We start from the raw sequence: 17,201 nt of genomic DNA, 5'->3' as shown, positions 1-17,201 counted from the left end.
TCTGCGGCTGGACTGCCGCATCCTAAATCAGTGAAAGCCCATTCCACAAGGAAGGTGGGCTCTTCTTGGGCGGCTGCCCGAGGGGTCTCGGCTTTACAACTTTGCCGAGCTGCTACTTGGTCAGGTTCAAACACTTTTGCAAATTCTACAAGTTTGATACCCTGGCTGAGGAGGACCTTGAGTTTGCTCATTCGGTGCTGCAGAGTCATCCGCACTCTCCCGCCCGTTTGGGAGCTTTGGTATAATCCCCATGGTCCTTACGGAGTACCCAGCATCCACTAGGACGTCAGAGAAAATAAGAATTTACTCACCGGTAATTCTATTTCTCGTAGTCCGTAGTGGATGCTGGGAGCCCGTCCCAAGTGCGGACTTTCTGCAATACGTGTATATAGTTATTGCTTAACTAAAGGGTTATTGTTATGAGCCATCTATTACATGAGGCTCAGTTGTTATTCATACTGTTAACTGGGTATAGTTATCACAAGTTGTACGGTGTGGCTGGTATGAGTCTTACCCTGGATTCCAAATCCTTTCCTAGTAATGTCAGCTCTTCCGGGCACAGTTTCCTTAACTGAGGTCTGGAGGAGGGGCATAGAGGGAGAAGCCAGTGCACACCAGATATAGTACCTAATCTTTCTTTTAAGAGTGCCCAGTCTCCTGCGGAGCCCGTCTATTCCCCATGGTCCTTACGGAGTACCCAGCATCCACTACGAACTACGAGAAATAGAATTACCGGTGAGTAAATTCTTATTATTTCTATATAATAATGACTGTTCTAAAGGCTTCTTTCTCTCTGAAACAGGGAAAAAGATATTGAGATATTCTTGGAATCAAGTCGGAGTAAATTCATAGGATATACTCTTGGAAGGTAAGAGAAAAAAAATTCTGTATGCCTTAATTTTTATATTGCTTTTCATTTTCTAGTTTGACGTTTTTCTTTCTTCTTATGTTACTTTATTTATCTATGTCCTCTCTCAATTCTGACAGTGACACTGACACAGTAGTTGGTTTACCACGTCCCATCCATGAGAGTATACGAACTCTAAAACTGGTAAGAATTGGGTAACTGTGTTCACTTGAAAAGTCTAACAAATGCATTTAGGATAATCCACATTAGTATGCAGTATGTTATAATATTGCATGTTTTTGTTTTGGAATTCACAGTACATGTATGTTCAGGAAGTTCTTAATTAGCGATCATATCTTTCGTTAAACTAAAATGAACTGGTGTTATGGCATGAACTGGTGTTATGGCATGTATTTAGTTGAAATTATTGTCATAGCCACAAGATCCTTTTGTTTTAGAAATATGTTGATTTGGTTTAAAATGCACCAGTCAGTCAACATTTGTATACTTCTATTAAAATAGTGTAAACTCAAGAATCCTCCTACGTAATATGATATGATGCTTAGGATTTCTCCAGTTATGATTTTTGTTTTTTTGTGTGTGTGTTTATAGTTTAATTACTGCATGCAGAATTTAAATTAAAGTATCACATTTTGTTTTTCCTCAAATAGCACAAGTACACTTCTATTGCTGAGGTACAAATCCACCTGGAAGAAGAGTTTTTGAGATGTCCGCTGTCTGGGGTATGTAATAATGCAACCTCTTTATTGTGTGTTTTATTATGGGTTTTTCTCTGACGTCCTAGTGGATGCTGGGAACTCCGTAAGGACCATGGGGAATAGCGGCTCCGCAGGAGACTGGGCACAAAAGTAAAGCTTTAGGACTACCTGGTGTGCACTGGCTCCTCCCCCTATGACCCTCCTCCAGTTAGATTTTTGTGCCTGGCCGAGAAGGGTGCACACTAGGGGCTCTCCTGAGCTTCTTAGTGAAAGTTTAGTTTTAGGTTTTTTATTTTCAGTGAGACCTGCTGGCAACAGGCTCACTGCATCGAGGGACTAAGGGGAGAAGAAGCGAACCTGCCTGCTTGCAGCCAGCTTGGGCTTCTTAGGCTACTGGACACCATTAGCTCCAGAGGGACCGAACACAGGCCCAGCCTCGGAGTCCGGTCCCAGAGCCGCGCCGCCGGCCCCCTTACAGACCCAGAAGCAAGAAGAGGTCCGGAAAATCGGCGGCAGAAGACATCAGTCTTCACCAAGGTAGCGCACAGCACTGCAGCTGTGCGCCATTGCTCCACATACACACCTCACACTGCAGTCACTGAGGGTGTAGGGCGCTGGGGGGGGGGCGCCCTGAGCAGCAATAAAAACACCTTGGCTGGCAAACATACATCACATATAACCCCCAGGGCTATATGGATGTATTTTAGCCCCTGCCAGAATCCATAAAAATGCGGGAGAAAAGTCAGCGAAAAAGGGGCGGAGCCTATCTCCTCAGCACACTGGCGCCATTTTCTCTCACAGCTCCGTTGGAGGGAAGCTCCCTGGCTCTCCCCTGCAGTTACTACACTACAGAAAGGGGTTAAAAAAGAGAGGGGGGCACTAATTAGGCGCAGTATTAATAAAACAGCAGCTATAAGGGGAAAAACACTTCTATAAGGTTATCTCTGTGTATATATATAGCGCTCTGGTGTGTGCTGGCATACTCTCCCTCTGTCTCCCCAAAGGGCTAGTGGGGTCCTGTCCTCTATCAGAGCATTCCCTGTGTGTGTGCTGTGTGTCGGTACGATTGTGTCGACATGTATGAGGAGGAAAATGGTGTGGAGGCGGAGCAATTGCCTGTAATGGAGATGTCACCCCCTAGGGAGTCGACACCTGAGTGGCTGAGCTTATGGAAGGAATTACGTGACAGTGTCAGCTCTTTACAAAAGATTGATGACCTGAGACAGCCGGCTACTCAGCCTGTGCCTGTCCAGGTGTCTCAAAAGCCATCAGGGGCTCTAAAACGCCCGTTACCTCAGATGGCAGATACAGACGCTGACACGGATACTGACTCCAGTGTCGACGATTAAGAGACGAATGTGACTTCCAGTAGGGCCACACGTTACATGATTGAGGCTATGGAAAATGTTTTACATATTTCTGATAATACCAGTACCACTAAAAAGGGTATTATGTTGGGTGAGAAAAAACTGCCGGTAGTTTTTCCTGCATCTGAGGAATTAAATGAAGTGTGTGATGATGCGTGGGTTTCCCCCGATAAAAACTGTTAATTCCTAAAAAGTTATTAGCATCATACCCCTTCCCGCCAGAGGATAGGGCACGTTGGGAAACACCCCCTAGGGTGGATAAAGCGCTCACACGCTTGTCTAAACAGGTGGCACTACCGTCCCTGGATACGGCCGCCCTTAAGGAACCTGCTGACAGAAAGCAGGAAAATATCCTAAAAATGTATATACACTCACACGGGTGTGATACTGCGACCAGCAATCGCCTCAGCCTGGATGTGCAGTGCTGGGGTGGCGTGGTCGGATTCCCTGACTGACAATATTGATACCCTAGATAGGGACAGTATATTACTGACTATAGAGCATTTAAAAGATGCATTTCTATATATGCGTGATGCACAGAGGGATATTTGCCGACTGGCATCAAGAGTAAGTGCGCTGTCCATTTCTGCCAGAAGAGGGTTATGGACAAGACAGTGGTCAGGTGATGCTGATTCCAAAAGGCATATGGAAGTATTGCCTTATAAAAGGGAGGAGTTATTTGGGGTAGGTCTAACAGACCTGGTGGCCACGGCAACGGCTGGGAAATCCACATTTTTACCCCAGGTAGCCTCTCAACATAAGAAGACGCCGTATTATCAGGCGCAGTCCTTTAGGCCCCATAAGGGCAAGCGGGCAAAAGACTCCTCATTTCTGCCCCGTGGCAGAGGGAGAGGAAAAAGGCTGCAGCAGAAGCCATTCACAAGCTGTATTCCCAGCAGGTGATAATCAAGGTACCCCTCCTACAACAGGGAAAGGGGTACTATTCCACACTATTTGTGGTACCGAAGCCGGACGGCTCGGTGAGACCAATTTTAAATCTAAAATCCTTGAACACTTACATACAAAGGTTCAAATTCAAGATGGAGTCACTCAGAGCAGTGATTGCAAACCTGGAAGAAGGGGACTATATGGTCTCTCTGGACATCAAAGATGCTTACCTACATGTCCCAATTTACCCTTCTCACCAAGGGTACCTCAGGTTTGGGGTACAGAACTGTCACTATCAGTTTCAGACGCTGCCGTTTGGATTGTCCACGGCACCCCGGGTCTTTACCAAGGTAATGGCCGAAATGATGATACTCCTTCGAAAGAAGGGAGTTTTAGTTATCCCTTACTTGGACGATCTCCTGATAAGGGCAAGATCCAGGGAACAGTTGGAAGTCGGGGTAGCACTATCTCAGATAGTGCTGCGGCAGCACGGTTGGATTCTCAATATTCCAAAATCGCAGCTGATCCCGACGACACGCCTTCTATTCCTAGGGATGATCCTGGACACAGTCCAGAAAAAGGTGTTTCTCCCGGAGGAGAAAGCCAGGGAGTTATCCGAGCTAGTCAGAAATCTCCTAAAACCAGGCCAAGTCTCAGTGCATCAATGCACAAGGGTCCTGGGAAAGATGGTGGCTTCTTACGAAGCAATCCCATTTGGCAGATTCCACGCAAGAACCTTCCAGTGGGATCTGCTAGACAAATGGTCCGGGTCGCATCTTCAGATGCATCAGCGGATAATCTTGTCACCAAGGACAAGGGTGTCTCTCCTGTGGTGGTTGCAGAGTGCTCATCTTCTAGAGGGCCGCAGATTCGGCATTCAGGACTGGGTCCTGGTGACCACGGATGCCAGCCTGAGAGGCTGGGGAGCAGTCACACAGGGAAGAAATTTCCAGGGCTTGTGGTCAAGCCTGGAGACATCACTTCACATAAATATCCTGGAGCTAAGGGCCATCTACAATGCTCTAAGCCTAGCAAGACCTCTGCTTCAAGGTCAGCCGGTGCTGATCCAGTCAGACAACATCACAGCAGTCGCCCACGTAAACAGACAGGGCGGCACAAGAAGCAGGAGGGCAATGGCAGAAGCTGCAAGGATTCTTCGCTGGGCGGAAAATCATGTGATAGCACTGTCAGCAGTGTTCATTCCGGGAGTGGACAACTGGGAAGCAGACTTCCTCAGCAGACACGACCTCCACCCGGGAGAGTGGGGACTTCACCCAGAAGTCTTCCACATGATTGTGAACCGTTGGGAAAAACCAAAGGTGGACATGATGGCGTCCCGCCTCAACAAAAAACTAGACAGGTATTGCGCCAGGTCAAGGGACCCTCAGGCAATAGCTATGGACGCTCTGGTAACACCGTGGGTGTACCAGTCAGTGTATGTGTTCCCTCCTCTGCCTCTTATACCCAAGGTACTGAGAATCATAAGAAGGAGAGGAGTAAGGACTATACTCGTGGCTCCGGATTGGCCAAGAAGGACTTCAAGAGATGCTCACAGAGGAACCGTGGCCTCTACCTCTAAGAAGGGATCTGCTCCAGCAGGGACCCTGTCTGTTCCAAGACTTACCGCGGCTGCGTTTGACGGCATGGCGGTTGAACGCCGGATCCTAAAGGAAAAAGGCATTCCGGATGAAGTCATCCCTACCCTGATCAAAGCCAGGAAGGATGTAACCGCACAACATTATCACCGTATTTGGCGTAAATATGTTGCGTGGTGCGAGGCCAGGAAGGCCCCTACAGAGGAATTTCAACTGGGTCGTTTCCTGCATTTCCTGCAAACAGGACTCTCTATGGGCCTAAAATTAGGGTCCATTAAGGTTCAAATTTCGGCCCTGTCGATTTTCTTCCAGAAAGAACTGGCTTCAGTTCCTGAAGTTCAGACGTTTGTCAAGGGGGTACTGCATATACAACCTCCTTTTGTGCCTCCAGTGGCACCTTGGGATCTCAATGTAGTTTTGGGGTTCCTAAAATCATATTGGTTTGAACCACTCACTACTGTGGACTTAAAATATCTCACATGGAAAGTGGTAATGCTGTTGGCCCTGGCTTCAGCCAGGCGTGTCTCAGAATTGGCGGCTTTATCCTTTAAAAGCCCTTACCTAATTTTTCATACGGACAGGGCAGAATTGAGGACTCGTCCTCAATTTCTCCCTAAGGTGGTTTCAGCGTTTCACCTGAACCAGCCTATTGTGGTACCTGCGGCTACTAGGGACTTGGAGGACTCCAAGTTGCTGGACGTAGTCAGGGCCCTGAAAATATGTTTCCAGGACAGCTGGAGTCAGGAAATCTGACTCGCTGTTTATCCTGTATGCACCCAACAAGCTGGGTGCTCCTGCTTCTAAGCAGACTATTGCTCGTTGGATTTGTAGTACAATTCAGCTTGCACATTCTGTGGCAGGCCTGCCACAGCCAAAATCTGTGAAAGCCCATTCCACAAGGAAGGTGGGCTCATCTTGGGCGGCTGCCCGAGGGGTCTCGGCGTTACAACTTTGCCGAGCAGCTACTTGGTCAGGGGCAAACACGTTTGCTAAATTCTACAAATTTGATACCCTGGCTGAGGAGGACCTGGAGTTCTCTCATTCGGTGCTGCAGAGTCATCCGCACTCTCCCGCCCGTTTGGGAGCTTTGGTATAATCCCCATGGTCCTTACGGAGTTCCCAGCATCCACTAGGACGTCAGAGAAAATAAGAATTTACTTACCGATAATTCTATTTCTCGTAGTCCGTAGTGGATGCTGGGCGCCCATCCCAAGTGCGGATTGTCTGCAATACTTGTACATAGTTATTGTTACAAAAATCGGGTTATTATTGTTGTGAGCCATCTTTCCAGAGGCTCCTCTGTTATCATGCTGTTAACTGGGTTCAGATCACAGGTTATACGGTGTGATTGGTGTGGCTGGTATGAGTCTTACCCGGGATTCAAAATCCTTCCTTATTGTGTACGCTCGTCCGGGCACAGTATCCTAACTGAGGCTTGGAGGAGGGTCATAGGGGGAGGAGCCAGTGCACACCAGGTAGTCCTAAAGCTTTACTTTTGTGCCCAGTCTCCTGCGGAGCCGCAATTCCCCATGGTCCTTACGGAGTTCCCAGCATCCACTACGGACTACGAGAAATAGAATTATCGGTAAGTAAATTCTTATTTTCTTTTTCCCCCACTTTAAATTTTATGTTTGTTTTTTGTTTTTTGTCAATATTAGGGGGAAGAGGAGGTTGAACAAGTGCCTGCGGAGATCCTATACCTGGGACTTCTATCCAGTCTACCTCAGTACATGGTCAGTATGATGCTGGAGTCCACATTAGTACCATGGGGTATAGACTGGTCCACCAGGAGCCATTGGCACTTTAAGAGTTTGAGAGTGTGGGCTGGCTCCTCCCTCTATGCCCCTACTACCAGACTCAGTTTAGAAAATGTGCCCGGAGGAGCCGGTCACAGCTGTTTTTTTTTTTTTTTTTTTAGAGTTTTGTTATTTTACAGGGAGGCTGCTGGCAACAGCCTCCCTGCTTCGAGGGACTAAGGGGGGGAATAGTGACCCCCTGCGGGGTCTGAGCCACTATCTCTCCGCTGACAGGACACTGAGCTCCTGAGGGGATCGAACGTTCCCCGCCACAAGGGATCGCTCACCCCAGCAGCATTCCGCCACCCCCTTACAGAGCCAGATTTTCAGAAGAGGCGAGATATGGCGGCACAAGGGTAGGAGCGCAGCTCTGTGCAGCTGCGCTCCGGGAAGGCTCAGCGGCGCTTTGTGGGGCGTCCTGAGCCAGCGACTTAATACCCTACACTGGTCACAGACGCTAACTGGAGACTGAATCCCCAGGCTAGTGTCACAATCCTCTGTACTCTGACGCTCAATAGGGGACGGAATCCCCCGCCTTGCGACGGAGTCCTCAGGCCAGTATAAAGAATTTGTGGGGGAAGACGCGCCATCTTCAAGGGGCGGAGCTTCTCAGCGGACCCAGCAGCGTTCAGTGCCATTTTTCAGCCTGCAGTTCCTGTACACAGAGGCTGACAGAGCAGTCCCTCCAAGCAACTCCAGCTATCCTGTGCGACCAGGGGGTTGTAGAAGGGGGGGGGAGGCGGTGAATTAGATCTGTGCAACTGATCTGTACACAGTGGGCACTGATAAGGGGTGCCCTTTATATATAACAGCACTGTGAGTGGGTTGGCTCTGATCTCTGTGTCTCTATCGCCATTCTCGGGGAACTCTGTCTAACCTACCCTATGTGTGTGTGTGGAGTGTTTGGGGTCTCCAGTTAGCTATGTCCAGGGACTCTGTGTCATATGCAGTTGAGGACAGGTCCTCTCAGGATGATCTCATTCCATGTAATCAGGATTGCACTGTTAGCGCAGATACCAGCAAGGGAGCCGGAGTGGTTATCCTCTATCAAAACTATGATTTCTCTGACGTCCTAGTGGATGCTGGGTACTCCGTAAGGACCATGGGGAATAGCGGGCTCCGCAGGAGACTGGGCACTCTAAAAGAAAGATTAGGTACTATCTGGTGTGCACTGGCTCCTCCCTCTATGCCCCTCCTCCAGACCTCAGTTAGAATCTGTGCCCGGCCCGAGCTGGTTGCACACTAGGGGCTCTCCTGAGCTCCTAGTAAAGAAAGTTTCTCTATCGTCCTAAGTGGATGCTGGGGTTCCTGAAAGGACCATGGGGAATAGCGGCTCCGCAGGAGACAGGGCACAAAAAAGTAAAGCTTTACTAGGTCAGGTGGTGTGCACTGGCTCCTCCCCCCATGACCCTCCTCCAGACTCCAGTTAGATTTTGTGCCCGAACGAGAAGGGTGCAATCTAGGTGGCTCTCCTAAAGAGCTGCTTAGAGAAAGTTTAGTTTAGGTTTTTTTCTTTACAGTGAGTCCTGCTGGCAACAGGATCACTGCAACGTGGGACTTAGGGGGAAAGTAGTAAACTCACCTGCATGCAGAGTGAATTTGCTGCTTGGCTACTGGACACCATTAGCTCCAGAGGGATCGAACACAGGCCCAGCCGTGGAGTCCGGTCCCGGAGCCGCGCCGCCGACCCCCTTGCAGATGCTGAAGCGTGAAGAGGTCCGGAAACCGGCGGCTGAAGACTCCTCAGTCTTCATAAGGTAGCGCACAGCACTGCAGCTGTGCGCCATTTTCCTCTCAGCACACTTCACTGGGCAGTCACTGAGGGTGCAGAGCGCTGGGGGGGGGCGCTCTGAGAGGCAAATATAAACCTTATACAAGGCTAAAAATACCTCACATATAGCCCATAGGGGCTATATGGAGATATTTAACCCCTGCCTGACTGGAAAAATAGCGGGAGAAGAACCCGCCGAAAAAGGGGCGGGGCCTATCTCCTCAGCACACGGCGCCATTTTCTGTCACAGCTCCGCTGGTCAGAACGGCTCCCAGGTCTCTCCCCTGCACTGCACTACAGAAACAGGGTAAAACAGAGAGGGGGGGCACATTAATGGCTATATATATATATATTAAAGCAGCTATAAGGGAGCACTTAATATAAGGATATCCCTTGTATATATAGCGCTTTGTGGTGTGTGCTGGCAGACTCTCCCTCTGTCTCCCCAAAAGGGCTAGTGGGTCCTGTCTTCATTAGAGCATTCCCTGTGAGTTTGCGGTGTGTGTCGGTACGTGGTGTCGACATGTATGAGGACGATATTGGTGTGGAGGCGGAGCAATTGCCAAATATGCAGATGTCACCCCCCAGGGGGTCGACACCAGAATGGATGCCTTTATTTGTGGAATTACGTGATGGTTTATCTTCCCTTAAACAGTCAGTTGAGGACATGAGGCGGCCGGACAATCAATTAATGCCTGTCCAGGCGCCTCAAACACCGTCAGGGGCTGTAAAACGCCCTTTGCCTCAGTCGGTCGACACAGACCCAGACACGGGCACTGATTCCAGTGACGACGGTAGAAATTCAAACGTATTTTCCAGTAGGGCCACACGTTATATGATTTTGGCAATGAAGGAGACGTTACATTTAGCTGATACTACAGATACCGTAAAACAGGGTATTATGTATGGTGTGAAAAAACTACAAACAGTTTTTCCTGAATCAGAAGAATTAAATGACGTGTGTGATGAAGCGTGGGTTGCTCCTGATAAAAAGTTGATAATTTCAAAAAAGTTATTGGCATTATACCCTTTCCCGCCAGAGGTTAGGGCGCGCTGGGAAACACCCCCTAAGGTGGACAAGGCGCTCACACGCTTATCCAAACAAGTGGCGTTACCCTCTCCTGAGACGGCCGCACTTAAGGATCCATCAGATAGAAAGATGGAAGTTATTCAAAAGAATATATACACACATGCAGGTGTTATACTACGACCAGCTATAGCAACTGCCTGGATGTGCAGTGCTGGAGTAGTTTGGTCAGAATCCCTGATTGAAAATATTGATACCCTAGATAGGGACAATGTTTTACTGTCGTTAGAACAAATAAAGGATGCATTTATCTATATGCGTGATGCACAGAGGGATATTTGCACACTGGCATCTCGGGTGAGTGCTATGTCCATTTCAGCCAGAAGAGCCTTATGGACACGACAGTGGACAGGCGATGCGGATTCAAAACGTCACATGGAGGTTTTGCCGTATAAAGGGGAGGAGTTATTTGGAGTTGGTCTATCAGACTTGGTGGCCACGGCTACTGCCGGGAAATCCACTTTTTTACCTCAAGTCACTCCCCAACAGAGAAAGGCACCGACCTTTCAACCGCAGCCTTTTCGCTCCTACAAAAATAAGAGAGCAAAGGGCTTGTCGTACCTGCCACGAGGCAGAGGAAGAGGGAAGAGACACCAACAGGCAGCTCCTTCCCAGGAACAGAAGCCCTCCCCGGCTCCTGCAAAAACCTCAGCACGATGCTGGGGCCTCTCAAGCGGACTCGGGGACAGTGGGGGGCCGTCTCAAAAATTACAGCGCGCAGTGGGCTCACTCGCAGGTAGACCCCTGGATCCTGCAGATAATATCTCAGGGGTACAGGTTGGAATTAGAGACGGATCCTCCTCATCGTTTCCTGAAGTCTGCCTTACCAACCGTCTCTTCCGAAAGGGAGAGGGTGTTGGAAGCCATTCACAAGCTGTACGCTCAGCAGGTGATAGTCAAAGTACCCCTATTACAACAAGGAAAGGGGTATTATTCCACTCTATTTGTGGTACCGAAGCCGGATGGCTCGGTAAGGCCTATTCTAAATCTGAAGTCCTTGAACCTCTACATAAAAAAGTTCAAGTTCAAGATGGAGTCACTCAGAGCAGTGATAGCGAACCTGGAAGAAGGGGACTTTATGGTATCCTTGGACATCAAGGATGCGTATCTACACGTTCCGATTTACCCCGCACACCAGGGGTACCTCAGGTTCATTGTTCAAAACTGTCACTATCAGTTTCAGACGCTGCCGTTCGGATTGTCCACGGCGCCTCGGGTCTTTACCAAGGTAATGGCCGAGATGATGATTCTTCTTCGAAGAAAAGGCGTATTAGTTATCCCATACTTGGACGATCTCCTAATAAGGGCAAGGTCCAGAGAACAGCTGGAGACAGCTTTAGCACTATCTCAAGAGGTGCTAAGACAACACGGGTGGATTCTGAATATTCCAAAATCCCATTTAATCCCGACAACTCGTCTGCTGTTCCTAGGAATGATTCTGGACACGGTTCAGAAAAAGGTTTTCCTTCCAGAGGAAAAAGCCAAGGAGTTATCCGATCTGGTCAGGAACCTCCTAAAACCAGGAAAAGTGTCAGTACATCAATGCACAAGAGTCCTGGGAAAAATGGTGGCTTCTTACGAAGCAATTCCATTCGGCAGATTCCATGCAAGAATATTCCAAAGGGATCTGTTGGACAAATGGTCAGGGTCGCATCTGCAGATGCACCTGCGAATAACCCTGTCACCAAAGACAAGGGTGTCACTTCTGTGGTGGTTGCAGAAGGCTCACCTATTAGAAGGCCGCAGATTCGGCATTCAGGATTGGATCCTGGTGACCACGGACGCCAGCCTGAGAGGCTGGGGAGCAGTCACACAAGGAAGAAACTTCCAGGGAGTATGGACGAGTCTGGGAAAGTCTCTTCACATAAACATTCTGGAACTAAGAGCAATCTACAATGCTCTAAGCCAGGCGGAACTTCTCCTGCAAGGAAAGCCGGTGTTGATTCAGTCGGACAACATCACGGCGGTCGCCCATGTAAACAGGCAGGGCGGCACAAGAAGCAGGAGTGCAATGGCAGAAGCTGCCAAGATTCTTCGCTGGGCGGAGAATCACGTGATAGCACTGTCAGCAGTGTTCATCCCGGGCGTGGACAACTGGGAAGCAGACTTCCTCAGCAGACACGATCTTCATCCGGGAGAGTGGGGTCTACATCCAGAAGTCTTCAACATGTTAATAGACCGTTGGGAAAGACCAATTGTAGACATGATGGCGTCTCGCCTCAACAAGAAACTGGACAAATATTGCGCCAGGTCAAGAGATCCACAGGCAATAGCTGTGGACGCACTGGTAACTCCTTGGGTGTACCAGTCAGTGTATGTGTTTCCTCCTCTGCCGCTCATACCAAAGGTATTGAAGATCATACGGCAAAGAAGAGTAAGAACAATACTAGTGGTTCCGGATTGGCCGAGAAGGACTTGGTATCCGGAACTTCTAGAGATGCTCACGGACGAACCGTGGCCTCTACCTCTGAGAAGGGACCTGCTACAGCAGGGTCCCTGTCTTTTTCAAGACTTACCGCGGCTGCGTTTGACGGCATGGCGGTTGAACGCCAGATCCTAAAAGGGAAAGGCATTCCAGAAGAAGTCATTCCTACCTTGATTAAGGCACGGAAGGAAGTCACCGTGAAACATTATCACCGCATTTGGCGAAAATATGTAGCGTGGTGCGAGGATCGGAGGGTTCCGACGGAGGAATTCCAACTGGGTCGTTTCCTACATTTCCTGCAATCAGGATTATCTATGGGTCTCAAATTGGGATCCATTAAGGTTCAAATTTCGGCCCTGTCAATATTCTTCCAAAAAGAATTGGCCTCTGTCCCTGAGGTCCAGACTTTTGTCAAGGGAGTACTGCATATACAGCCTCCTGTGGTGCCTCCGGTGGCACCGTGGGATCTAAATGTAGTTTTAGATTTCCTCAAATCCCATTGGTTTGAACCATTGAAAAAGGTGGATTTGAAATATCTCACATTGAAAGTGACTATGTTACTAGCCCTGGCCTCTGCCAGGAGAGTATCTGAATTGGCGGCTTTATCTTATAAAAGTCCTTATCTAATCTTCCATTCGGATAGGGCAGAACTGCGGACTCGTCCGCATTTTCTCCCTAAAGTGGTATCAGCATTTCATCTGAACCAACCTATTGTGGTGCCTGCGGCCACTAGCGACTTGGAGGACTCCAAGTTGTTGGACGTTGTCAGAGCCTTAAAAATATACATTGCAAGGACGGCTGGAGTCAGAAAATCTGACTCGCTGTTTATATTGTATGCACCCAACAAGTTGGGCGCACCTGCTTCTAAGCAGTCGATTGCTCGTTGGATTTGTAACACAATTCAACTTGCACATTCTGTGGCAGGCCTGCCACAGCCTAAAACTGTAAAAGCCCACTCCACAAGGAAGGTGGGCTCATCTTGGGCGGCTGCCCGAGGGGTCTCGGCATTACAACTCTGCCGAGCAGCTACGTGGTCGGGGGAGAACACGTTTGTAAAATTTTACAAATTTGATACCCTGGCAAAGGAGGACCTGGAGTTCTCTCATTCGGTGCTGCAGAGTCATCCGCACTCTCCCGCCCGTTTGGGAGCTTTGGTATAATCCCCATGGTCCTTTCAGGAACCCCAGCATCCACTTAGGACGATAGAGAAAATAAGAATTTACTTACCGATAATTCTATTTCTCGGAGTCCGTAGTGGATGCTGGGCGCCCATCCCAAGTGCGGATTATCTGCAATACTTGTACATAGTTATTGTTAACTAATTCGGGTTATTGTTAAGGAGCCATCTTTAAGAGGCCCTTTCTGTTGTCATACTGTTAACTGGGTTTAGATCACAAGTTGTACGGTGTGATTGGTGTGGCTGGTATGAGTCTTACCCGGGATTCAAAATGCCTCCCTTATTGTGTATGCTCGTCCGGGCACAGTACCTAACTGGAGTCTGGAGGAGGGTCATGGGGGGAGGAGCCAGTGCACACCACCTGACCTAGTAAAGCTTTACTTTTTTGTGCCCTGTCTCCTGCGGAGCCGCTATTCCCCATGGTCCTTTCAGGAACCCCAGCATCCACTACGGACTCCGAGAAATAGAATTATCGGTAAGTAAATTCTTATTTTCTCTGACGTCCTAGTGGATGCTGGGACTCCGTCAGGACCATGGGGAATAGCGGCTCCGCAGGAGACAGGGCACAAAATTTAAAAGTTTGACCACTAGGTGGTGTGTACTGGCTCCTCCCCCTATGACCCTCCTCCAAGCCTCAGTTAGGTTTTTGTGCCCGTCCGAGCAGGGTGCAATCTAGGTGGCTCTCCTAAAGAGCTGCTTAGAAAAAGTTTGTTAGGTTTTTTATTTTCAGTGAGTCCTGCTGGCAACAGGCTCACTGCAACGAGGGACTTAGGGGAGAAGAAGTGAACACACCTGCGTGCAGGATGGATTTGCTTCTTAGGCTACTGGACACTAGCTCCAGAGGGACGATCACAGGTACAGCCTGGATGGGTCACCGGAGCCGCGCCGCCGACCCCCTTGCAGATGCCGAATAGAGAAGAGGTCCAGAAACCGGCGGCAGAAGACGTCTCAGTCTTCATGAGGTAGCGCACAGCACTGCAGCTGTGCGCCATTGCTCTCCGCACACTTCACACCAGCGGTCACTGAGGGTGCAGGGCGCTGGGGGGGGCGCCCTGGGCAGCAATGTAATATACCTATTCTGGCTAAAATATATCACATATAGCCCCTGGGGCTATATGGATGTATTTAACCCCTGCCAGGTTCCAAAAAAACCGGGAGAAGAAGCCCGCCGAAAAGGGGGCGGGGCCTATTCTCCTCAGCACACAGCGCCATTTTCCTGCCCAGCTCCGCTGCGAGGAAGGCTCCCAGGACTCTCCCCTGCACTGCACTACAGAAACAGGGTAAAAACAGAGAGGGGGGGCACTTATTGGCGATATTTATAATATTTGAGCTGCTATAAAGGGAACACACTTATTAAGGTTGTCCCTATATATATTTATAGCGCTTGGGTGTGTGCTGGCAAACTCTCCCTCTGTCTCCCCAAAGGGCTAGTGGGGTCCTGTCTTCTATCAGAGCATTCCCTGTGTGTCTGCTGTGTGTCGGTACGTGTGTGTCGACATGTATGAGGACGATGTTGGCGTGGAGGCGGAGCAATTGCCTGTAATGGTGATGTCACCCCCTAGGGAGTCGACACCAGAATGGATGGCTTTGTTTATGGAATTACGGGATAGTGTCAGCACGCTACAAAAGTCGGTTGACGACATGAGACAGCCGGCAAACCAGTTAGTACCTGTCCAGGCGTCTCAGACACCGTCAGGGGCTGTAAAACGCCCTTTACCTCAGTCGGTCGACACTGACACTGAATCCAGTGTCGACGGTGAAGAAACAAACGTATTTTCCAGTAGGGCCACACGTTATATGATCACGGCAATGAAGGAGGCTTTGCATATCTCTGATACTGCAAGTACCAAAAAAAGGGGTATTATGTGGGGTGTGAAAAAACTACCGATAGTTTTTCCTGAATCAGTGGAACTGAATGAAGTGTGTGATGAAGCGTTGGTTACTCCAGATAGAAAACTGCTAATTTCAAAGAAGTTATTGGCATTATACCCTTTCCCGCCAGAGGTTAGGGCGCGCTGGGAAACACCTCCTAGGGTGGATAAGGCGCACACACGCTTATCAAAGCAAGTGGCGTTACCGTCTCCTGATACGGCCGCCCTCAAGGATCCAGCTGATAGGAGGCTGGAGAATACATTAAAAAGTATATACACACATACTGGTGTTATACTGAGACCAGCAATCGCCTCAGCCTGGATGTGCAGTGCTGGCGTGGCTTGGTCGGAGTCACTGTCTGAAAATATTGACACCCTGGATAGGGACAGTATTTTACTGACTATAGAGCAGTTAAAGGATGCATTTCTTTATATGCGAGATGCACAGAGAGATATTTGCACTCTGGCATCAAGAGTAAGTGCGATGTCCATATCTGCCAGAAGAAGTTTATGTACGCGCCAGTGGTCAGGTGATGCGGATTCCAAACGACATATGGAAGTATTGCCGTATAAGGGGGAGGAATTATTTGGGGTCGGTCTATCGGATCTGGTGGCCACGGCAACGGCCGGAAAATCCACCTTTTTACCCCAGGTCACCTCCCAGCAGAAAAAGCCGCAGGCTTTTCAGCCGCAGTCCTTTCGTTCCTATAAGAACAAACGAGCAAAAGGACATTCCTATTTGCCCCGAGGCAAAGGAAAGGGTAAGAGACTGCAACAAGCAGCTCCTTCCTAGGAGCAGAAGCCCTCCCCGGCTTCTACAAAGGCTTCAGCATGACGCTGGGACCTTACAAGCAGACTCAGGGGCGGTGGGGGGTCGCCTCAAACATTTCAGCGCACAGTGGGCTCACTCGCAGGTGGACCCCTGGATCCTGCAGGTAGTATCTCAGGGTTACAGGTTGGAATTCGAGAAGTCTCCTCCTCGCCGTTTCCTAAAGTCTGCTTTGCCAACGTCTCCCTCCGACAGGGCAACGGTATTGGAGGCCATTCACAAGCTGTATTCTCAGCAGGTGATAGTCAAGGTACCCCTCCTACAACAGGACAGGGGTATTACTCCACGCTATTTGTGGTACCGAAGCCGGACGGTTCGGTAAGACCGATTCTAAATCTAAAATCTCTGAACCTGTACATACAAAAATTCAAGTTCAAGATGGAGTCACTCAGAGCAGTGATAGCGAATCTGGAAGAAGGGGATTTTATGGTGTCCTTGGACATCAAGGATGCTTACCTTCATGTTCCAATTTGCCCTTCACACCAAGGGTACCTCAGGTTCGTGGTACAAAACTGTCATTATCAGTTTCAGACGCTGCCGTTTGGATTGTCCACGGCACCCCGGGTCTTTACCAAGGTAATGGCCGAAATGATGATCCTTCTTCGAAGGAGAAAGCCAGGGAGTTAATCGATCTAGTCAGGAACCTCCTAAAACCAGGAAAAGTATCTGTGCATCAATGCACAAGAGTCCTGGGAAAAATGGTAGCTTCTTACGAAGCGATTCCATTCGGCAGATTCCATGCACGAACTTTTCAGTGGGATCTGCTGGACAAATGGTCCGGATCGCATCTGCAGATGCATCAGCGGATAAAATTGTCCACAAGGACAAG

At 49.1% G+C, this 17,201-nt stretch overlaps 1 protein-coding gene across 2 annotated transcripts in view; it reads left to right on the top strand.

Moving 5' to 3' along the window:
* Window positions 1-17,201, top strand: part of STRIP1 (striatin interacting protein 1) — a 454,294-nt gene that overhangs the window by 249,947 nt on the left and 187,146 nt on the right. For both annotated transcript variants that reach the window (XM_063955026.1, XM_063955027.1), the window contains 4 exons: window positions 803-868; window positions 988-1,051; window positions 1,519-1,590; window positions 7,075-7,149. In XM_063955026.1, the coding sequence (XP_063811096.1) occupies window positions 803-868; window positions 988-1,051; window positions 1,519-1,590; window positions 7,075-7,149 (277 nt within the window). The remainder of the gene's footprint in view (window positions 1-802; window positions 869-987; window positions 1,052-1,518; window positions 1,591-7,074; window positions 7,150-17,201) is intronic.

The sequence above is a fragment of the Pseudophryne corroboree genome, chromosome 2 (genome assembly GCF_028390025.1).
Source record: "Pseudophryne corroboree isolate aPseCor3 chromosome 2, aPseCor3.hap2, whole genome shotgun sequence".
Lineage (NCBI taxonomy): Eukaryota > Metazoa > Chordata > Amphibia > Anura > Myobatrachidae > Pseudophryne > Pseudophryne corroboree.
The sequence above is the reverse complement of the archived record's forward strand: the minus strand, read 5'-3'. Positions and strand labels throughout refer to the sequence as shown.